The following is a 20,056-nucleotide window of genomic DNA, read 5'->3' as shown; positions in this document are numbered from 1 at the left end:
TTCTGGGATGGAGATATAGATACTATCATGTATTTATGACACCCCATTCTTCTCCCAAAATATTATTTTGCACATTATCTATTATAATTGCTTGTTTACCTGTAAATCCTGAACAAGAAAATAAGCTCAGGGCAAAGACGTGAGGAAACAGCTTCCGTTAATGAGCGCTGCTCTCCCCAACAGCCTTTCTGTACTTCTTGCATCTTACAAATGGGACAGTGATCTAGCTTTTGCCAAAAAGAAGCTGGCCCTAACTACTGGCAGCTTTCTGGCTTTGGGCCTTAGCCACAAATCCAGGACAACAGAAAAAATCCCCTAGACATTCAGTTACATTTTACAAAGATTACCTATTACAATCCTTACAAGATTAATCCTCACTGAAAAAACACGTTAATTACAATCCTCACTAAAAACAACAACAGAAGATTCAGGTGCTAGAGGTAGAGCGACGTCTGAAGGTTAGAGAAACCAGCTGTACCTGGACTGGAGAGCTCATAAGGGGAGGGTGAAGGAGTCTGGCTGTAGCTCTATGTAAGAGGGTGACTGGGACTGAGCCCTCCTGAGGCTGGGAGTCCTGGAGCATTTTTACACTGCTGATGTAAAGCTTTTGAAATAACTCTCTGTTGGCCCAGGCAAGTGTCAAGGAGGATTTCTCTTAAAGAAACAGAAACCCAAGACTTGCAGCTGCTGTTTTGTTGTTGTTGTGTGCTGTCGAGTCGATTCCAACTCATAGTGGCCCTATAGTGATCCTATAGAACACAGCAGAACTACCCGGATAGGGTTCTCTGGCTGTAATCTTTACAGGAGCAGATTGCTAGGTCTTTTCTCCTGCAAAGTGACTGGTGGGTTCGAACCACTGACCTTTCACTTAGCAGCCGAGTACTTAACCATTGTACCACCAGGGCTCCTTATCTTGCAACTAAGGGGTCTGAATTCTTTTAAATCTATCGGCATGGTACATGAACATCAAACTGAAATTCATACCTGCAAAGAGGAAATATATGAAACAGCTATACAGAGATGCTCCAATAACACAGGCACAAGGGGATCCCTCGGATCCCCAGGTCCACTGAAAATGAGCATGCATTAAAAACACACACACACACACACACATATTCATATATATATATATATGTATACCAAAAACCGAAACCAAACCCAGTGCCATCGAATCGATTCTGACTCATAGCGACCCTATAGGACAGAGTAGAACTACCCCATAGAGTTTCCAAGGAGCGCCTGGTGGATTCAAACTGCCAACCTCTTGGTTACCAGCCGTAGCACTTAACCACTATGCCACTAGGGTTTCCCTATACACACACACACACAATAAACACAGACCACAAGCTATTATAAACCATGCAATAGGGAAGGCCAGAAGACATGACAAATAGTAGAATTTGTACCCCAAAAGTGAAGATAATAGAAAAATTCCAAGAACTTAAGATATCTTAATAGAATTAAACAGATAAAGCCAAAAACAACAACAACATAATATGAATTTTAAAATAAGAGTGACAATAACTAACTTATGGAACACTTAGTACTTTCCAGACATCATTCTAATATACATACATACTATTTACATTACTTGGTTTAATAATCACCTCAACCTCATGAGGCAGGTACTACTATCCCCATTCTAGAAAACATGAAAATGAAGCACAAAGAAGTGAAAGAAAACAAGATCACATGCCTTGTAAATGACAGAGCTGGGACTGGAACCCAGCAGGTCTGACCTCAGAGCTCAGGGCCTTACAACCAAGCTGTGGCAATTGCAAATTCTAAAAGTATTTTTAAAATATAGTCATGGGAAACTCTGCAGACGGATTGGACTTAAGACCTGATAAGAATTGATGGGAGAGAAGGTTCTCAGATTCCACTACAAACCCAGCATTGAATGATATACAGAAGGAATACATGAAGAGAACAAAAAAGCCAAGGCTGGGTAGAATAAGGAGGCTAAACCTAGACTAATAAGAGTTCTGAAATGAGAAACAGAGAAAATGTAGGAAAGGAAATATGCACAGATGATTCTGGGAATTTTCCAGAATCAGGAAAGCAAAATTTCCAGAAGAAACACACACAATCACACAAAGGATAAAAAAAACATATCTGTACTTAGAGTGTAGTAAAAGTGCAGAACGCCGAACACAAACAGAAAGCTATCATAGAAAAAGGACAGCTTATCTATAAAGGAACGCTGATTTGACTTACTGTAGATGATGAATGCCAGAAGTTGGTATAATAGTATATAAAATCCTGAAGGAAAATAAAATTTAACCTAGATCTCTATACCTAACACAATACTCATTTGAATGTAGGCAAAATGAAGACGCTGTAACATACAAAGGCAGAAAGTATAAACAGACCATCTCTAAAAAAAAATTACTAAACGTTAGGCCCACCCAAAGGGAATGAGCTGGGTACAAGAGCAACAGTGAGCAAAGTAACTGGTAAATAAGTTGCTACATCTAAAAAAAAAAAAATTATCTGATAAAATACACTAATATTGATGACAAACATTTGGGGTTTAAAAATCTGGTATGTATACTAGAAAACTATACATAAAAGCTGGATAGTGGTGATTTGGAGTTAAACACATTAAGATCCTTGTATTATTAAAGAAAAGGATATAGCTATTGATCGACATTACGTGTTAAATACATATATTAAAAATTTAAAGATAATCATTGAAAGAGTAGAAAAAGATGGTAAAACTTCCAAATCAGGAAATGACACAAACGCATTGAGTGTGACAGAGGAAAAAGAAAAAAAAAAAGAAAAAGAGATGATATTGATAAAGAAAATCAAGATGCAGAATGAAATAGAATAAAACTGTTCTGTATAAAATTTTAAACACAAAACAAGCTTATATACATTTATGAATACACATGACATACAAGCAATGAAGATTCACAACTTCAGGAAGGTGGTATTGGGAGGGAGGGGAAGTACTGGGGGAGGATACAAAAGAGATTTGGATTGTATCTATGATATTTTATTTCCAAATAAATAATAATGTAAATGTGCTATAAAATAAAAATATATAATAATCTGGTTGAAATACTGCAAAATATTACCATGTCATATCCAACAGGTACTTGTTATATCACTTTTTTTTGCTGTAATATTACCTTTTTATTTTTTTATAAAAAGGAACATGAGAAGAAAATAAGAAGCAGGTTGAGAGAGGTTAACTAACTTCACCAAGATCACAGTTGGTGAGAGGAGAAGCTGGGGCAATACAGACTTCCAATAACAAAGTCTATTAAACTGACTTTGACTTATTCATTTTTACAATAATGAGGACAGGCCTGGCTTGCAGCATAGGTGATCAGAATGAGGGACGACAGCTGAGAGAGTTCTTGTAGGGAAGGCCCCGCTGACAGTGGTTTGCTATTAAACACCATCATTTAATAGGAAGCCTCAGGGCTACATTTGACATCATTGATATCTGGGGGTCTGTTCCAGATGTAAAGAGGTCAAATCTCAGAGGAGCAGAGGCTGTGTCTTAAGAAAACTTAGAGATCATTTAGTTCAACTTGCTCAGAAACTGAAGAGACACCCGCCCGCTGCCATAGAGTCAATTCCGACTTATAACGACCCTATTTTTTTATAGGGCAGAGTAGAACTGCCCCATAGAGTTTCTAAGGAGCGCCTGGAGGATTCGAACTGCTGACCTTTTGGTTAGCAGCCATAGCACTTAACCACTAGGCCGCCAGCGTTTCCTGAAGAGACACAGTGAGGTTAAATGGCATGTTCCAAGTTACGCAACCAATGAGTTTTTGACTCAAATCTAATGCTATGCCAATTATAACAACAGCTCTAAGCATTAGTTAAGATGTTGGAGATGTGGTGGCGATGATGATAAAGATGAAGATGATGGTGGTGGTGATGATACAAATAACTTTTCTTGAGCACTGAACTAAATTCTAGGCACGCACTCAAATGCGCCCCTTGTGAATCCTCACAACAACCCAATAAATTAGGTACAACCATAATCTCAATTACAGATCAAAGGAAAGGCTCTCAGGGTCATGTGATTACTAAATGACCATGGATCCAAACTCAGGCAGTCTGATTGTTGAGTTAGAATTCTTCATCATTTGCTATGCTGAGGACTCAAATGTTAGAGGAAAAGGAGGTAGGGGCTGAATGAAATAACTTAGGAAATTTTCTGAACATCCTCAGGAGGATAAAACAAAAATTCCCAGTACATATAAATTTTATTTGTGAGAAAATCACAATCCGAAATGCTATGTCATGTACTGACTGTAATTTTTTTCTTCCAAGCATCAAAACTATATGGTCTGCAAACAAGCACAGCTATTACCCAAAAGAATACACGTGGTTGTCCAACAGACTTTATATTCTCAATTTATATCAACTTTTAAGTTACTCAGAGAGAAACAAGTCAATCTGTTTTGTGAAAAGTTGGAATCTCTTGTGAGAGACACTGAAATTTAAAGATCAAAAGAACATACAGACATGGCATGAAAACAAGTTACAGATGTAGAATATCAAAATGTTAGAACGCCAAAAAAATCAAAATAAGGAAAATAACAGCCCCAGGTTAACCTAATAGGCTTGTTTCACTTAAAACTGGGCACAGTGTTTTCAAGAGGCAATACCTGATTGATAACAACAACAACAAAAAAAAAACCTGTTGCCATTGAGTCGATTCCCACTCATAGCGACCCTATAGGACAGAACAGAACTGCCCCATAGGGTTTCCAAGGAGTGCCTGGTGGATTCGAACTGCCAACCTTTTGGTGGGCAGCCTGAGCTCCTAACCACTGCACCACCAGGGCTCCTCCTGACTGATAGAAACCACAAAATGACAGCCCACGGGTAAAACAATCTGTAGAAATGTTTGGTTGCCTTGAGTTCTTTGAAAAATCAAATTAATATATCATGTTTTAAAATCACATCTCACATTTTTTAATCTAGTTTTTTCTGTTTTTCTTAAAAAGCTCATTCCACACTTCCACGGATTAGCAATGGTCTAGGGATCAGTTGCTGTCACATAAGATTTCTAGTTATGTAGTTACATAAAAAAAAAAAATTTTTTTTTTTTTAGTTACATAAGGGTTTCAGGTTTCTATAGTCCTTACTCACCTTACTTTATACCTTTACATTATCAGCCTCCCCCCTGTAGTCAATTGAGCTCATAACTTCTGACACATGGCCAAACAAATTCCAGTAGTTGAGGTGATCAAAATCAGATAGGATTACAAGATTGGGCATCATCACAGAAGTTCATTTGTTCATTCACGCATTCGTTAATTCATCCATTCAACAAATACTATTGAGTATCTGATAAGTGCCTGATGCTAGGCTCATCTCAGAATAGAAATACTTGGGATTTCTTTTCATGAAGGTAATATGAATCATAGATCTGGAAGAGTTTACAAGGTGTGTGTAATCAAGAGAGTTGAGGACAAAACACTGATGAACTTTAAGAAATAAAATAAGGAATTCTGAAGAATGTTAGTGATCTCAAGGGTAACAAAGGATGGGAAGTTTAAAGAAGGAAGGGGGTAGTCAACGGTGTAAACTAGCTGAGAAGTGAAGTCAAAGACAGAGAAGAAAGAACATTCTACTGGGTAAGTAGCAAGTCTCTGGTGACATTTAAAAGAGCACTTAGCATAAACAGATAAAGCCAGATTGAGTGTTGTGAAAGTGAGGGTAAACGGCATAAGAGAAAATAGAAGGGGGGCTTGAGAAGAGAAATGGTGGGGAGGGGAGTAAGGAGAGGAAGACAGGTTGATTGTTTTGCAGGTTATGGGAGAGCTGAATGTGCTTTCAACAGAAAGGACCAGTGACGAAGACCAATTATGTGCAAAAGAGAGTCTTGTCACCAGACCATTCACAAGAATAACTATATGCTAGAAATAATTAGATGGAGTGGCATTAAATTATTCTGTTATCAGAGCAAAATTTGGCAACTTTTCCATAAACCATATGCCCAATGTCACTTCTTGGAACACATTCTAGAAAGGTATTCTCACCATGAAAGTGTTTTTTTTTTTTTTTTTTTTAATTCTCTCTGAAATTCAGTGACAATAAGCTAGCAAAGAAAACCTGTCAATTCCAGTTATTTATTCCTTATTTTCTGGTATTTTACTTGTGACCGCAGTCAAAAATGATAGTAAATGTTTCTGGTCTATTGGCCATGTTAGAAATAACATTAATTCCCACAGAGGCCTTTAATCTTGGACCAATGAAGCCAGGTGGTCTAATCCTCTAGAATCTTCTATACATATAATAATCAAGGGGAAGAAAGATTAGAGCACTAAGGATATGTTCATGCAGTTTACACTTGGATATAGTTTTTATTGTATTCTTTTGTGGGTTGACAACAAACATGCTATTTCTTTTAACTTTGCCACTGGAAAAATCTAATGCTAAGTACATGCTCATTAGACACAGATCATAAGAACTCAGTAAAAGAAAACAAGAAAGTTGAATGCATTTAATTCTGAATTTTCATAAGGCAATATGGCCTAAGATGATTTACCAGGATATCTTTATTTCATTTCTGTAGCTGTTAACCAGTAAGAAAGAAAATAAAAACTGCCATCTGATTGTGGTTTGAAAAACAAAAAAAACCTCCCTAAACTATTTTTTCATAGTATTTTTTAAACAAAATGAGTATAATGCAGTTTTTAAAATGAAGGAATAATTTGAAATGGAAGAAAAACTGTTCCAAACATCTTAGGAAAAAATTACAACCTATTGCTGTTCCTCTCTAGTAGATACTCCTGTACCTGGAATTTGGTACAAAAATAAACGTTTATTGGTTATTTAAATGACTTATATACAGCAGTGAACTTTCAAAAGTCTCATCTATATTTATTGATACCCAAGACACGTTGTTTATTGGGAAACATAATTAGAGTACCTAAATATATTTGTCATAATTGTCATGCATTCTGTAAAATGCTTTGTGTAAAGTCAACTAGATTTTTCTTCCATAGCATATGGGAAGAGATCCCAAGGGCTCGCCTCTTGAGGTCTGAGTTGACAAGTACAGTTTCAGTCACCTTGAAGCTCGCCTCTACTAATCTAGCCTTCAAGCTCATCAAGAGTGTATCTGCAAGGAGTACATTTCCTCCACCTCCACCTCCACTACCATAGCTGTGATGACAGCCACCATCCAGAGGTGAGCCCTGGAAAGGCTTCCCTGCCTTCTGATCCATTGTTTGTACAATCAGATCTAAGGATTTCAAAATTCTCAACCAACCTTCTTCCTATAACTCTGAGTAAAAATGAACAAAAGAAGCTTAGCAGATACTGTTCTTTCTCTTTTGGAGTCTTTATAGAGAATGCAGTTAAGGAACACAAAGCTGAGAAATGTTCATGTTAATGTAAAAATGATTTATTCCAAAAATTAATCAATCCTGCAACCTATACAAACTGATTTCAAGTCTAGCTGGAAATAAATAAAAATTGCCTTCAAGGTCTGTGTCTGAGATTACAATAAACACTAAATAAAAGAGCCTATTTTGCTAGGAGCTCAAAATATAAGACAAGAATTTATGTATTCAACCCAAGACGGTATAACATATGATCAACTTACCCCTGAAGGGCTTTCTCTCCAAACCAATCTCCTTTTCCTAAAGTTCGCAGAAAAACTGGGTCTTCGCTTGGTGAGTCTTCTCGTGTGACATTTACCTACAAAGAGAAACAACGAAAGTTTAAATCCACTGCCTTCCCTGGATGATCAAGTGAATACTAATTGAGAGTGCTAATTTCATTTCTTCTTTTTTTTTTAACTTCTTTTTATGAGGAAAACAAATTTAAATTACCAGTGACAGGGCCAAGGAATAATATGACAAATTTTTTGTGTAAATCATAAGAACGGACCTCATAATATTTTGCTAAACTTCCATGTTTTTTCAAGAAATTAAAAAAATACACATACGAGGAAATTTGAATTTCACTTAATCCTACCTCCTGTGAGTCAACCACTATAATGAATCTAGTGGCTATCTTCGTCATCTAGTGCTGCTATAACAGGAATACCACAAGTGGATGGCTTTAACAAAGAGAAGTTTATTCTCTCACAGATAGGTAGACTACAAGTCCAAATTCAGGGCGTTAGCTCCAGGGGAAGGCTTTCTCCGTTGGCTCTGGAGGAAGGTCCTTGTGATGCATCAGTCTTCTCTTGGTCTGGGAGTATCTCAGTGAAGGAACCTCAGGTCCAAAGAATGCACTCTTCTCCTGGCACTGCTTTCTTGGTGGTATGAGGTCCCGGTGTCTCTCTGCTTGCTTCCCTGTTTTATATCTCAAAGAGATTGGCTTAGGACACTATCTAATCTTGTGTATCTCACCAATATAACTGCCACCAATCCGTCTTATTACATCACGGTGACAGGATTTACAACACATAGGGAAATCACATCAGATAATAAAATGGTAGACCATCATACAAGGGAATCATGACCTAACCAAGCTGACAGATATTCTGGGGGGACACAATTCAATCCATGACAGTGGCTGTTCCTGCAATCTTATTTTATGCATTTACAAACATTTGTTTTTAGAATACATGAATAGCATGATACCATTTGTATCATTCTGCAACTTCTTTTTTTCTCTTTACATTGTTTAAAGTATTTGTTCTGTGTTAGCAGTGTGAATCTAGTTCATCCATTTTTATGTTCTAGTGTCTTACTATATGCAACACTCTGCAGATTATTTTTTTCTCTTAACATTGTTTAGATTATCTGTTCTATATTATTAGTATGAACCTAGTTCATCCATTTTTATGTTTCAGTGTTTTTCTCTGTTATATAAATATATGTATTTATCCATTTCATTGCTGGGACATTTATATGTACAATTGTTTGCTATTAAAATGCTGCAATGAACACCATTTTACACATCTCCACATAGAACTAGCCAGTTGATTTTGGTTCATGGTGACTCCATGTGTGTCAGAGTAGAACTGTGCTCCATAGGGTTTTCAATGGCTGGTTTTCCAAGCCTTTTTTCCAGGGCACCTCTGGGTGGGCTCAAACCTCCAACCTTCCAGTTAGCAGCCGAATGCGTTAACCATTTATACAACCCAGGAACTCCTCTCCACATATTTGTCCCAGCTCCTCTAGGATATGCCTGTCTCTTTCTCTAAGAAGAACCCAGCTTTCATTCAAAGGCCAGCCCACATCCATGAAGCCTTCCTGTTGGGCTCTAACTGACTATATCTCATGAACCAAATCCTTCATTCAGCAGAATTTCCCTTTTAAAAGATATATAAACTACATAAAAAAAATTTCTTTGGCATTCTCTGAACTTTATAATAAGCACTCAATCAAGAGCTATAGATTGTTTCATCAGAAAATCTTCATTACAAATAAGATATCCCAGCACCAACAGGACTCATGACCTGTGTGCTAGTCCATGGAAAGCAAGTGACAGTGACTTTTTGTTGCATGAAAGAAGACATGAATGCAGTATGTCCTACGTTTGTGTTAATTCACTTCCCCCTCACGTTCCACTACTATTCACAATGCTGTGTATGTGTCTGCCAGAGAGGTTAAATCATTAAAATTCACCTATCTGGAAAATGTAATGAAGTAGAAAAACTAATTTCTTGAGACAATGCCAGACATTTAAACACATTTAAAAATACTATGCTTCACGTTTTTGAATCCAGGGACTGGATGTCAAACACCAGTTTTATAAGTATTCAGGTCTATGCAAGGAGGAGGGAATTCAATTATTACTCTCTATTGATCCATTTGATTACCCTTCAACAGTGTTTCAAAACCGTGGAAATTTAGTTTTAACGTTCTTACTTACCACCCTGCTATGTGATAGAGATGCTAATTTGTATGCTGATAAGGATTTCACAGATGCAGGTAGAAATGCTCCAGCCCAGTGATTCACAAAAGGTGTGTGTGGGGATCTTATTTAAAACAAAAGTTAAACCAGTCAGATCTGACTCATGTGACCCCACGTGTGTCAGAGTAGAACTGTGCTCCATATGGTTTTCAGTGCCTAATCTTCTAGAAATAGATCCCCAGGCCTTTCTTCTGAAGTGCCTCTGGCTGGGCTCGAACCACCAACCTTTTGGTTAGCAGCCTAGTGTGTTAACTGCACCACCCAGCTGGACCCTTATTCTCGAGGTTGTCATGCAGTGGCTCTGGGAAATCTGTATTTCAAAAGATTAAGGTAGGTGACACCGATGCAAGTGTTCTGTAGGCCAATTGTTGACAAACGTACATGAATTATCATAATATTTCTGAGCCTCAGTGTCCTCCTCTATACAATGATGCAATTTGACAAAATTATTTCTGTCCCTCCTACTAGCTGGTAAAAACACCAGAGACTAGGGTGTAATATGCTATAGGTTTAGATCATTAGTTCAAAATTGGATATACGGATACTTTCATAACTGCATATTTTCTATTTGGTGAATAAAAAATAGTAGAAATTCAAAGCGGCAGATTTATGTAAGTCATTTGAGAACCATCAGTGAATGCTGAAGTGTTATTTTAAAAGATGTTGCTGAAATGCAATAACAGAGACATAAAACAAAAAGTGGACCATCTACAGATAAATGTGAGGAAAAACCTATCTGAATAATCCAGAAAATACGCACCTCAACAACCAAACATAAATGCTTAGCTTTACAGTTGTAGTTCTAAGCTTCACATTTTTTTATTTGTGCATTTAATGCATTGTTCTAAATACACACAGACACCAATAATGAACATTTGCATCTTTAATCTTGAAAAAAAATTACAGAAAGTTACATACACAGAAATAGCTCTCTAACCTTGGCCTATATGCCTATTATTTTCACACTTGAACTAGGAAATACTTTCAGATCCATAATGTTGTGGAAAAGAACTAGCTACTGAGACTTAATATTTAGTCTGTTTGAGCCTGTGTACCTCCTCTGCAAAATGGCTTTATTATTCCATAGGAAGGGGTGTGTGTGTGTGTGTGTGTGAATTAAAGAAGCTCATCTATTAAAAACATCCACTTAATAAAAACCCAAAACCAAATCCAGTGCCGTCGAGTCGATTCCGACTCATAGCGACCCTACAGGACAGAGTAGAACTGCCTCATAAGTTTCCAAAGAGCACCTGGCGGATTCAAACTGCTGACCCTTTGGTTAGCAGCTGTAGCACTTAACCATTACGCCACCAGGGTTTCCAGTCCACTTAATAGCAAGTGCCAAAAAAGTGTCTGTTATTTTTTCTATATTTCTTTTCCCCTTTCTTCTATTTCTCTCAAGTCCCACTTGAGAAATTCCATACATTTATTAATAAAATAATTATTTCATATCTACTATGTTGCTCTTTTAAAATAGCCATAAAATAGTATTTAGAACATTGACTACTTTTGCCTCAAGGTGGATAAAAGATAGTATGTGTATTTCAATGTTCTTTTTACTTGACTATATTTTAATTTTCTATAAATAATATGGAAACACTGGAGGCGTAGTAAAGAGTTATGGCTAGTAACCAAAAAAGGTTGGCAGTTCCAATCCACCAGGTGCTCCTTGGAAACTCTATGGGGCAGTTCTACTCTGTCCTGTAGGGTCACTATGAGTCAGAATCGACTCACTGGCAACAGGCTTGTTTTTTTGGTTTTTTAGTGGTAGAGTGGTTAAGAGCTACTGGTGCTAACCAAACAGCTGGCAGTTCGAATCCACTAGGAGCTTCTTGGAAACCAAGTGGGGCGGCTCTACTCTATCCTATAGGGTCACTATGACTCGGAATTAACTCAAGGACAAGTCTGGTTTTTATAAAAAATATGTATGGCCTTACGATTTAATTTTTTGACTATTTAAGACTATACGCACATTTTAAAATTAAGAATTAAAGTAGAAATTTGATTTTTTTCAATGGGACACATAAAATTGAACTTTAATACCACAATCTTCAGTAAGTAATGTCAATGTGCTTAACCAACATGTTTAACCAAAACAATTCACTATAAAAAATAAAAGATTTCAGTACAGATTCAATATGTTTATTTGAGAAGCAAAGAAATGTGGCTTTTTCACTAATTTTTGTACTTTTAAATAAATCATGTACACAAAAAGTATATATATAGGCAAATCTTAAAAAAATAAAGCCAGCATTTTTTACCTTTCGACCTAGTTTAAGCAAATAAACGTTACTAGTTGGAAAGCCTGTAATGCAATTTCTCCTAACTAGGGACTTTGGAAGTAGAAATGAATAGCCTCAGCCAGAATCCCCTTGCAAACTTGATACTGACCTCGATGACTACCTTGTAAATCGCTACTGGTATTACTGAGGTAAACAAAGATCACAAAGAGTCCTTATCTATAAAATATTTTTAGCAGAATATACTGGTCTGTCTAGATTGCTTTTTTTAAACAAATCTGGAATTTATGGATGTGTGGGGTAAAACCAGCTGGTGAATAAGGGTTAGTCCGGTAAGCATTTTTCTAATTGTATGATTAATAGACTATAAAATTTAAGAGTTCCCCAAACCAAAACAACTACATTTTCACACAGCGTTCTGCCCATATTGCTCAAAAACTGGTCCTATTATTCCAGAACAAGAAATGTCTCCTAATTCAGAAGGAGAAGGAAATGTTCAGAAGTTGGTAGTTTAAGGCATGTACAGAGAACAAATGTTTTTTCTTTCCTTTTAAGTTTGTCCCTTTCCATTGAGTTATTAGTAAAGTTCAGTGTGGGCAAGATCTTTGATTCCTATGATTCTGATTTGATAATTCAAGCTTCTGTGAAGCACAGTGAGACAGGTCTGGGGTCCTGAGGTAAAATTAGCCCTCTTGTGAACAGAGGCTATAAAAATTCCAAAGCAAACAAAATATGGCATAGGCCAGACATGAGGAAATCAACATCTCAACCTGAGGCTAAATTTCAAATGATAAGCAACCTGATCTCCCTCAAAGCTTCCTCTTAGGATTGTTTTTTAGGCAAACCCACTAAAACCAGAATCCTGTGCAGGTGCAGAAACGATTTGATTGACCATTGGATGTACCCATCCCATAATGAGTCTTGCCTAGGAACCAAGAAACTTGTGCCAAAAAAAAGGAACTAAAAATACTGGACATCACCAGATAAAAGCTGGACCCAGTTAAGAAGTGAGAGGTCTGATACCCACTTCAGTGCTAAGTCTCAGTCCAGCCCTTCTTTTAAAAATGCATGCTATTTTCCAGGAGTTTAATGAATGTTTATAACTTCCTTTTTACTGCATAGTATACAACTTCTCCTAGCCCTCTGTTCTGGGAGACAGTGCTTTGAAAATGATCTCCTTGTCTCCTTCTCACTGGGAGTGTTAAACTATGTCTGCTTTGAAGCCCACTTAACTCTAGTTATTCTTAATGAGAGTATAAGCGGCAAACCCATTGTGTTCGGTAAAAACACAAGCAAATTAGAATTTCTACCCACCCGTGTACCACCTCCTTTCTCAAAACTCTTATCTTGAATTTTGTGTTCATCATTCCCTTGTTCAAGTTTATAATTTACTATACACACCATATACAAAAATACCACATATTTGTCAATTTTAAAGCGCATTGAACAGAGTGGTGAAAATAGGTATCTTTATCTTGCTTTTGATCTCAAAGGAACTGCCCCTTATGTCTCATTATTATGTATAACAAATAAAGTTTCCATAAGAGAACAAACACTTCTCATATGTATCAACATTGACCATTGTGTTAAGCCAATATGTTTAACCAATATACTTAAATATACATGATTCTAAGAAGCAAAGCTGTTAAATATTAAATGGCATTTAATGGTTAGGAATTTTTGAATCACATTTTTTTTTTCCTAATAGTAGCATATAAGTTATAAAGAACAGAATTCAGAAAAATTCAAAATGCATGTAAATTATTAATGGGACCCTGAAATTTTATGATAAAATCCTGTTCATTTTGGTTCAACTTATTTATGCAGAGAGACGAAGTTTATTTTTTTGGTAGAACACAACCTCAGGGACATACGCACAAAGTTTTATCAGATATATTTTTCATACTCATTTGTGAATTCTTTTTATGCTTTGAGGGAAAAAGCCATGTTTCCAGACAACTGGAACAGGCTGATTAAAGAGCGCAGAACTAACTCAGCTTCTAGCTGCGGCAGCACCAGGCACTTCAGACATCTCTACAAGCATTCTACCGAAAGTTTTAGAAAAATCAGCTTGTCCTGGTTGAATGGAAGAAAACAAGTATCTCAAAATTTTTTTATAATGTTTTTCTTTTTGTGTGAGTGTATTTTAGGGGTGAATAAAAACTCTTTTCCGCTCAAATAAATGGACATGAACAAGGGGAAATACATTTGTAGCTCTGCAGTCCCCTGTTGTGAGTTGTGTCTCGTTCGGTTTCACAGCATTTTCTGAGGAAAAGCTAGTTTGGCAATAAAAAAGACAATGCCTTTGCCTGGGTTTTCCTTTACAAATTTTTAAAATCCATACAAAACACAAGTGTGTATCTCTATGCATAAAACAAAACATACAGTTTTACAAAGTCTTCCTTTTACAACTTATTTGCCTGCTAACCTGAATTTACTCTTGCTGGGTTTTTTTTTTTTTTTTTGCTCTTCTCTTGGAAACCCTGGTGGTGTAGTGGTTAAGTGCTATGGCTGCTAACAAAAAGATTGGCAGTTTGAACCCATCAGGCACTCCTTGGAAACTCTATGGGGCAGTTCTGCTCTGTCCTATAGTGTTGCTATGAGTCGGACTCAACTCTACAGCAGTGGGTTTTGAGTGCTCTTCTCTCTTTCCTGTTCCTTGCCGTTAGGACTTAAGTATGATCATCGTCTAATTCTTAAGACTTAGTACAGTGATTCTGATATACTAATAACAGAATTAATATAATAATGTACAATGTAATATACTACTCATCACACAGTTAACATACAATATATATGATTGATATATATGATATTAATTATTGCATAATTAATATAATTAAGAATCATAGTAGCAAACCTGTGGGTCCTGAAATACCAAGTTAGGAAGAATGTATGCCTGGTTAAAACAAAAAAATCTTGACTGTGTCAGGAGAGTCTAACATGTTCTTACTACTACTCTCCCATAATCCCCATGGTGCTTTGAAATATTGCCAGCGGAACTGGGGCCTGTGGTGTAATCTGCACATTGTTTCTATTTATACAAAACTCATAAAATAGCACCACTAAAGCACCTGTCTTCAGTTGAAATTGGTTACAAACCACTGCTTCTTTCAGGCAGTGCTGAGAATTTGCAGTAACAGGCTGGTTCCAGAAGACTGTCAAAATTCTACTGCAAAGGATAAGCATATCACCCCACTATAGCAAAGAGTTAGCGATGTAGTAAAGAAAAGTAGATCAGATTGTCAGGACGAAAAGTTCTCTTGTGACTCATGGAGCTATTTATGCCCCATGAGGATTTTCAGATTTCTCTGATTCTTTTGTCAATGTTAAGCAAGAAAACAGTAAATGATAAACTCTAACAACCTATCATAGAAACCACAAAATGTTAACATTCTCTTATCCTCTAACACCAGGAAATAATAAGATAAAATTTTAACCATAAACATGTCAGACATCTCATTTCATGATGCTTTTTAAGAAGCTGGATCCTGGCTGTGGTTTCTATCCCAGGCTTTCAGATATCAGTCAAAATGATAAAAAATAAACAAACAAAATATGTATATATACATGTGTATTTATGTACATATATATGGATGGCTTAGGACCGGGCAGTGTTTCCTTCTGATGTACATAGGGCTGCTGTGAGTTGGAAGAGACTCAAGGCACCTAACAACGACATATATATACATATACATGGAGCCATGCTGGCACAGCGGTTAAACCTTCAAGTCCTAACCAAAAGGTTAGCAGTTCTAATCCACCAGTCGCTCCTTGGAAATCCTATGAGGAAGTTCTACTCTGTCCTATAGGGTTGCTATGAGTCGGAACGGACTCGATGGCAACTGGTTTGTTTTTTTGGGGGGGGGGTATATATATGTGTGTGTGTGTGTATGTGTATGTACACACATGGTTTTCTTCACTTTAGTGTAACATGCCACTTGTGCATACTTTGACATATGCACATTCTTCATTCAAAATTAGTCTAGAGAGAATTATCTAAAATGTGATCCAACAAGACTTATAATCTTTCACATATCCTGTTCACTCTGGCTCTATGAACATATCCTTTTCCTGTTGTAAATACGAGGATAAGGACTAGAGTCAGTTTTATCTGTTAAATTAGAAAAAAATGAATTTATTCTTAAAGATTTACCATTTTTAAAATGTACATGTATATCCCCTGTACCTACTCCTTCTTTCTCATCTCTTACTATAATGTATATATGTAAGATAGAAATTTTTTATAAGGATCATTTATGATAAAAGAAAACAAGTTCAGATTATAGAATATAGTCTGATGACAGTAAAATGCAAAATCCATTATGGTTTTACTGTTGAAAGAAATTTAAGGTATTTGTGGTAATATACAGGAGCCTTCGTGGGACAGTGGTTAAAGCACTCGGCTGCTAAACAAAAGGTCTGTAGTTCGGACCCACTAGAGAAAGATGTGGCAGTCTGCTTCTGCAAAGATTTCCCCTAACCCCTCTCAGTGCCGTTGAGTCGATTCCAATGCATAGCGACCCTATAGGACAGAGTACAACTGCCCCATAGAGTTTCCAAGTGGTGGATTTGAACTGCCGACCCCTTGGTTAGCAGCTGTAGCACTTAACCACTATGCCACCAGGGTTTCCTGCAAAGATTTACGGCCTTGGAAATACTATGGGTCAGTTCTACTCTGTCTTACAGGATTATTTTGAGTTACGATGGACTCAGTGGCAGTGGGTTTTGGTTTTGGTGGTAATATAACATTAGCATATTAATCTAGGTAAGTCTCCATTTACCAATTCACTTAATTTCTTCTTTAGTTTTTAAATAGAAATTATTATAGATTTAAAATTGCTAAAAACAAAATCAAAATAATGTAATAAGGAATAAATTATGATTTCTCATTCATGTCCCTCATCTATCCCATTTCACCCCTCCCCTATAATTTATCACTTTCATTAGTTTCCTAGTTGCCATTTAACATTTCTTTATGAATAAACAATAACACATGGATATATTTATATCCTCATTGCCCTCAGAATGTTAAGCAACTTGCCTAAGGACACTAACTAGTAAGTTTCATAGCCAGGGTTCAACTTGAGCCATCTGATTTCAAAGTGAGATATTTCATTATAGCATGATTCTGCTCCCAATGACCGCATGAATTTTTTTTTAATCAAACAGGTTTTTTTGAATGACCTTTGCCCTTTCATTTTTAAATTATATATAACCTGCTCCCTCAAAGATTACAGCCTAGGAAACCCTATGGGGCAGTTCTACTCTGTCACTTGGTGTCATCATGAGTCGAAATTGACTTGAAGGCACCCAACAACAACAGATTATGGAAGTCATTCCATTGACCCAGACATATCCATGTCATCTAGCATCATGGCTATTAACTATCACACAGGCTATGTACTGGTCTTCAGAGTTGTACTTTTTCTCCCTTCTGAATCATTTTTGGAAGATCCATTCTAACGTATTTCTCTATCGATGTCAGAAGATGGAAAAACTTGTACAGCACAAAACTCTACACACGTGCTCCTCCAGGGGCCGCTGATGAGCCCAGGTTCCCCTCATGCATCACTCCCTTGCGCCACCAAATCTTACCTTTCCTTTGCTGATGATAAAGAAGGTGTCTCCTCTTGCACCTTGCCTGATAATATATTCTCCATTTTCATAGTGAGTCTGAAAAATAAAAACAGTAACAGAAAAAAAAAAAAATTTAAGAGAAGAGTCATTTACCAAAATAGTTCAACCTTTTCAAATATCAGTCCCTAGGGGAGTCATTCTGAGGGAGTTTTAGCCAAGCCTAAAATCTGTCATGATTTAAGAATAAATAATAAATAGTCAATGAACACAACAAGTACAAAAAAATCACTTCCATCCTGCTCATTTTTAAAACTATTTTGTTAATGTCACTTTTTTCTGGGTGATTATATTCATGTTTTCAAATCCATTCATTTTAATTGTTTGATGAAAATAATATTTTCTCCTATCAACTGAGCATGAAACAAAATAGCCTGGCTGCTAATTGAACTGATCTTTCTGTATTATATTTGTCATTCTCATTTGGTTTTAGTATTCTCATAATGATAGCCTTTTTCTGAGAAACGACTATGGTGTCTAGAGATCTTTGTTTGAAACCAAGTTGACTTTTAGTGTGAGTTAGATGGCCCTAGTTCCTTTTTAAGGCACAGCTTCAGACTTTAGTACCCTTGCTTCAGCAATTTAGATTTAATCCTGTCAAACAGAATGTCCCAATTTTATGGACAGAATTCTGATCCAGCATCTGTGAGCTTGTAAACTATCAAACCAGGAGCATGGTAAAGCTGCAAGAGGATTTTCACAGGCAGTGTGTCCATATTCTGGCCCCCACTAGGCCCATTCCCAGCATAAAGATTATGCCTGCAATGAACAAAAGTAATTTCTGTAAGGAGAGGTAGGAGAGGGCGTATTCCCGGGTCAGGAGGTATAACAACAGAAAAATGAGACCGGTTCCATCTGGCTCTGTCCTCTTCTGCAGCTTAGCCAGGAAGCCATATTTTGGGTGAAAAAAAAAAAAAACATGGCTTTGTACACTCCTGAGGAGACAAATTTCGTGGCTTGCATGCCATATCTGTTAGGCTGATGGCTGTGATTTGTCCTTAGACTTCAATACCATTTTTCTTAACACTTCAGTCTATTCACTCTTACAACTGCCTTTGGTTAATACTTGACATTGAGAACAGCCATTATTAATTTCTGTATTGAGTAATTTAATATACTACCTAAGGTGTTACTATTTTTTTAAACTCAAAAGTAATTCATTTTCCTAGTAACAAATATTTAAGTCATAAGTTCCTCCTTATTTCCCTCCCCCAATATCAACCACCAGTTGGTGTATACAGTCTGGTGGGTATCTTCCAATACTTTTTTCCTATGCTTTTGAACACCTATATCTCTATGCATACAATTATTTCTAAATAAAAATAGGATAAGAAAATAAATATTCTTTAAAAATTTTATTTCAATTAACAACACATCCATGTTTCATTTTTGTATAGTGCTGCTTTGAAATGGGAAGACCTTTATGATGTATAGATTTGAGAAATAAAAACATAATACTCTGCTTTTGTGTATTCATTCAACAAACATGTTTGAGTGCCTCTGAGTCAGGCCTTATCAGAGGCACTGATGATGAAATGATGAATAAGACAAAATCTCAGTTTACAATAGGCTCATACCAACACCATCTGGTAGATCTTTTGGTGATAATGAAAATGTTCTATAGTTGCACTATCCAATATAGTAGCCACTAGTTACACGTAGCTAGTGTGACTGAAAAGTTCGGTTTTAAATTTTAGTTAACTTAAATTTAAATAGCGACATGTGGCTAGTGGCCACTGTATTGGATAGCAGGGGTGATAAGGTAAAGCTGACAAACGAAACGTTACAACATATGACAGTGGTGCGGGGTGGGAGAGCATCTTTCCCACTCTTGATGTTTTTGTTTTTGCTTTTTTTTCCAGGTGGATGGAGCTCAATTAGTAAAAATCAGGACCTCTCTCTTCCCCATCCTCCACTCTACACTAGAGAGATGGCGCAACTTATCTAATTAGTGAATTTGGAAGAAATCACCTCCTCTTATCTTCCTGTGGAAGGCAACTTCCCAAAGAGGGCTGGCATTCTCTGCTGCTTCCCCGGGAGAAGACCCTTCTCCCCAGCATAGTGAAGTCTGGTCTCGTCTTGGTTTCCGGTCTATGATTGGGAAGCTTATTTGGCTCTTGTATCTAAGCTACATCTTCCAATCAGGAATTTATAAGTAATAAAGGTCATATTGTGTACACATCAATTTTACTCTTTGTTTATTTGTCACTTGGTTCCTAACCCATGACCAATCAAAAGCCTTCAACATAACACAATATTCAAAACACTCTGTAAGTACAAGGTCCAGTGAGAGCACAGCCTTGAGAGGATCTAAATTTTCCTGAAGG

At 36.8% G+C, this 20,056-nt stretch overlaps 1 protein-coding gene across 2 annotated transcripts in view; it reads right to left on the bottom strand.

Annotated features, from left to right (window-relative positions):
- Positions 1-20,056, bottom strand: part of PRKG1 (protein kinase cGMP-dependent 1) — a 1,397,311-nt gene that overhangs the window by 225,094 nt on the left and 1,152,161 nt on the right. For both annotated transcript variants that reach the window (XM_003409256.4, XM_003409255.4), the window contains exons 6-7: positions 17,691-17,768; positions 7,586-7,680 (exon numbers count right to left, since the gene is read on the bottom strand). In XM_003409256.4, the coding sequence (XP_003409304.1) occupies positions 7,586-7,680; positions 17,691-17,768 (173 nt within the window). The remainder of the gene's footprint in view (positions 1-7,585; positions 7,681-17,690; positions 17,769-20,056) is intronic.

This window comes from Loxodonta africana, chromosome 16 (genome assembly GCF_030014295.1).
Source record: "Loxodonta africana isolate mLoxAfr1 chromosome 16, mLoxAfr1.hap2, whole genome shotgun sequence".
NCBI classification, from domain to species: domain Eukaryota; kingdom Metazoa; phylum Chordata; class Mammalia; order Proboscidea; family Elephantidae; genus Loxodonta; species Loxodonta africana.
This window is presented reverse-complemented; position numbering and strand designations above follow the sequence as displayed.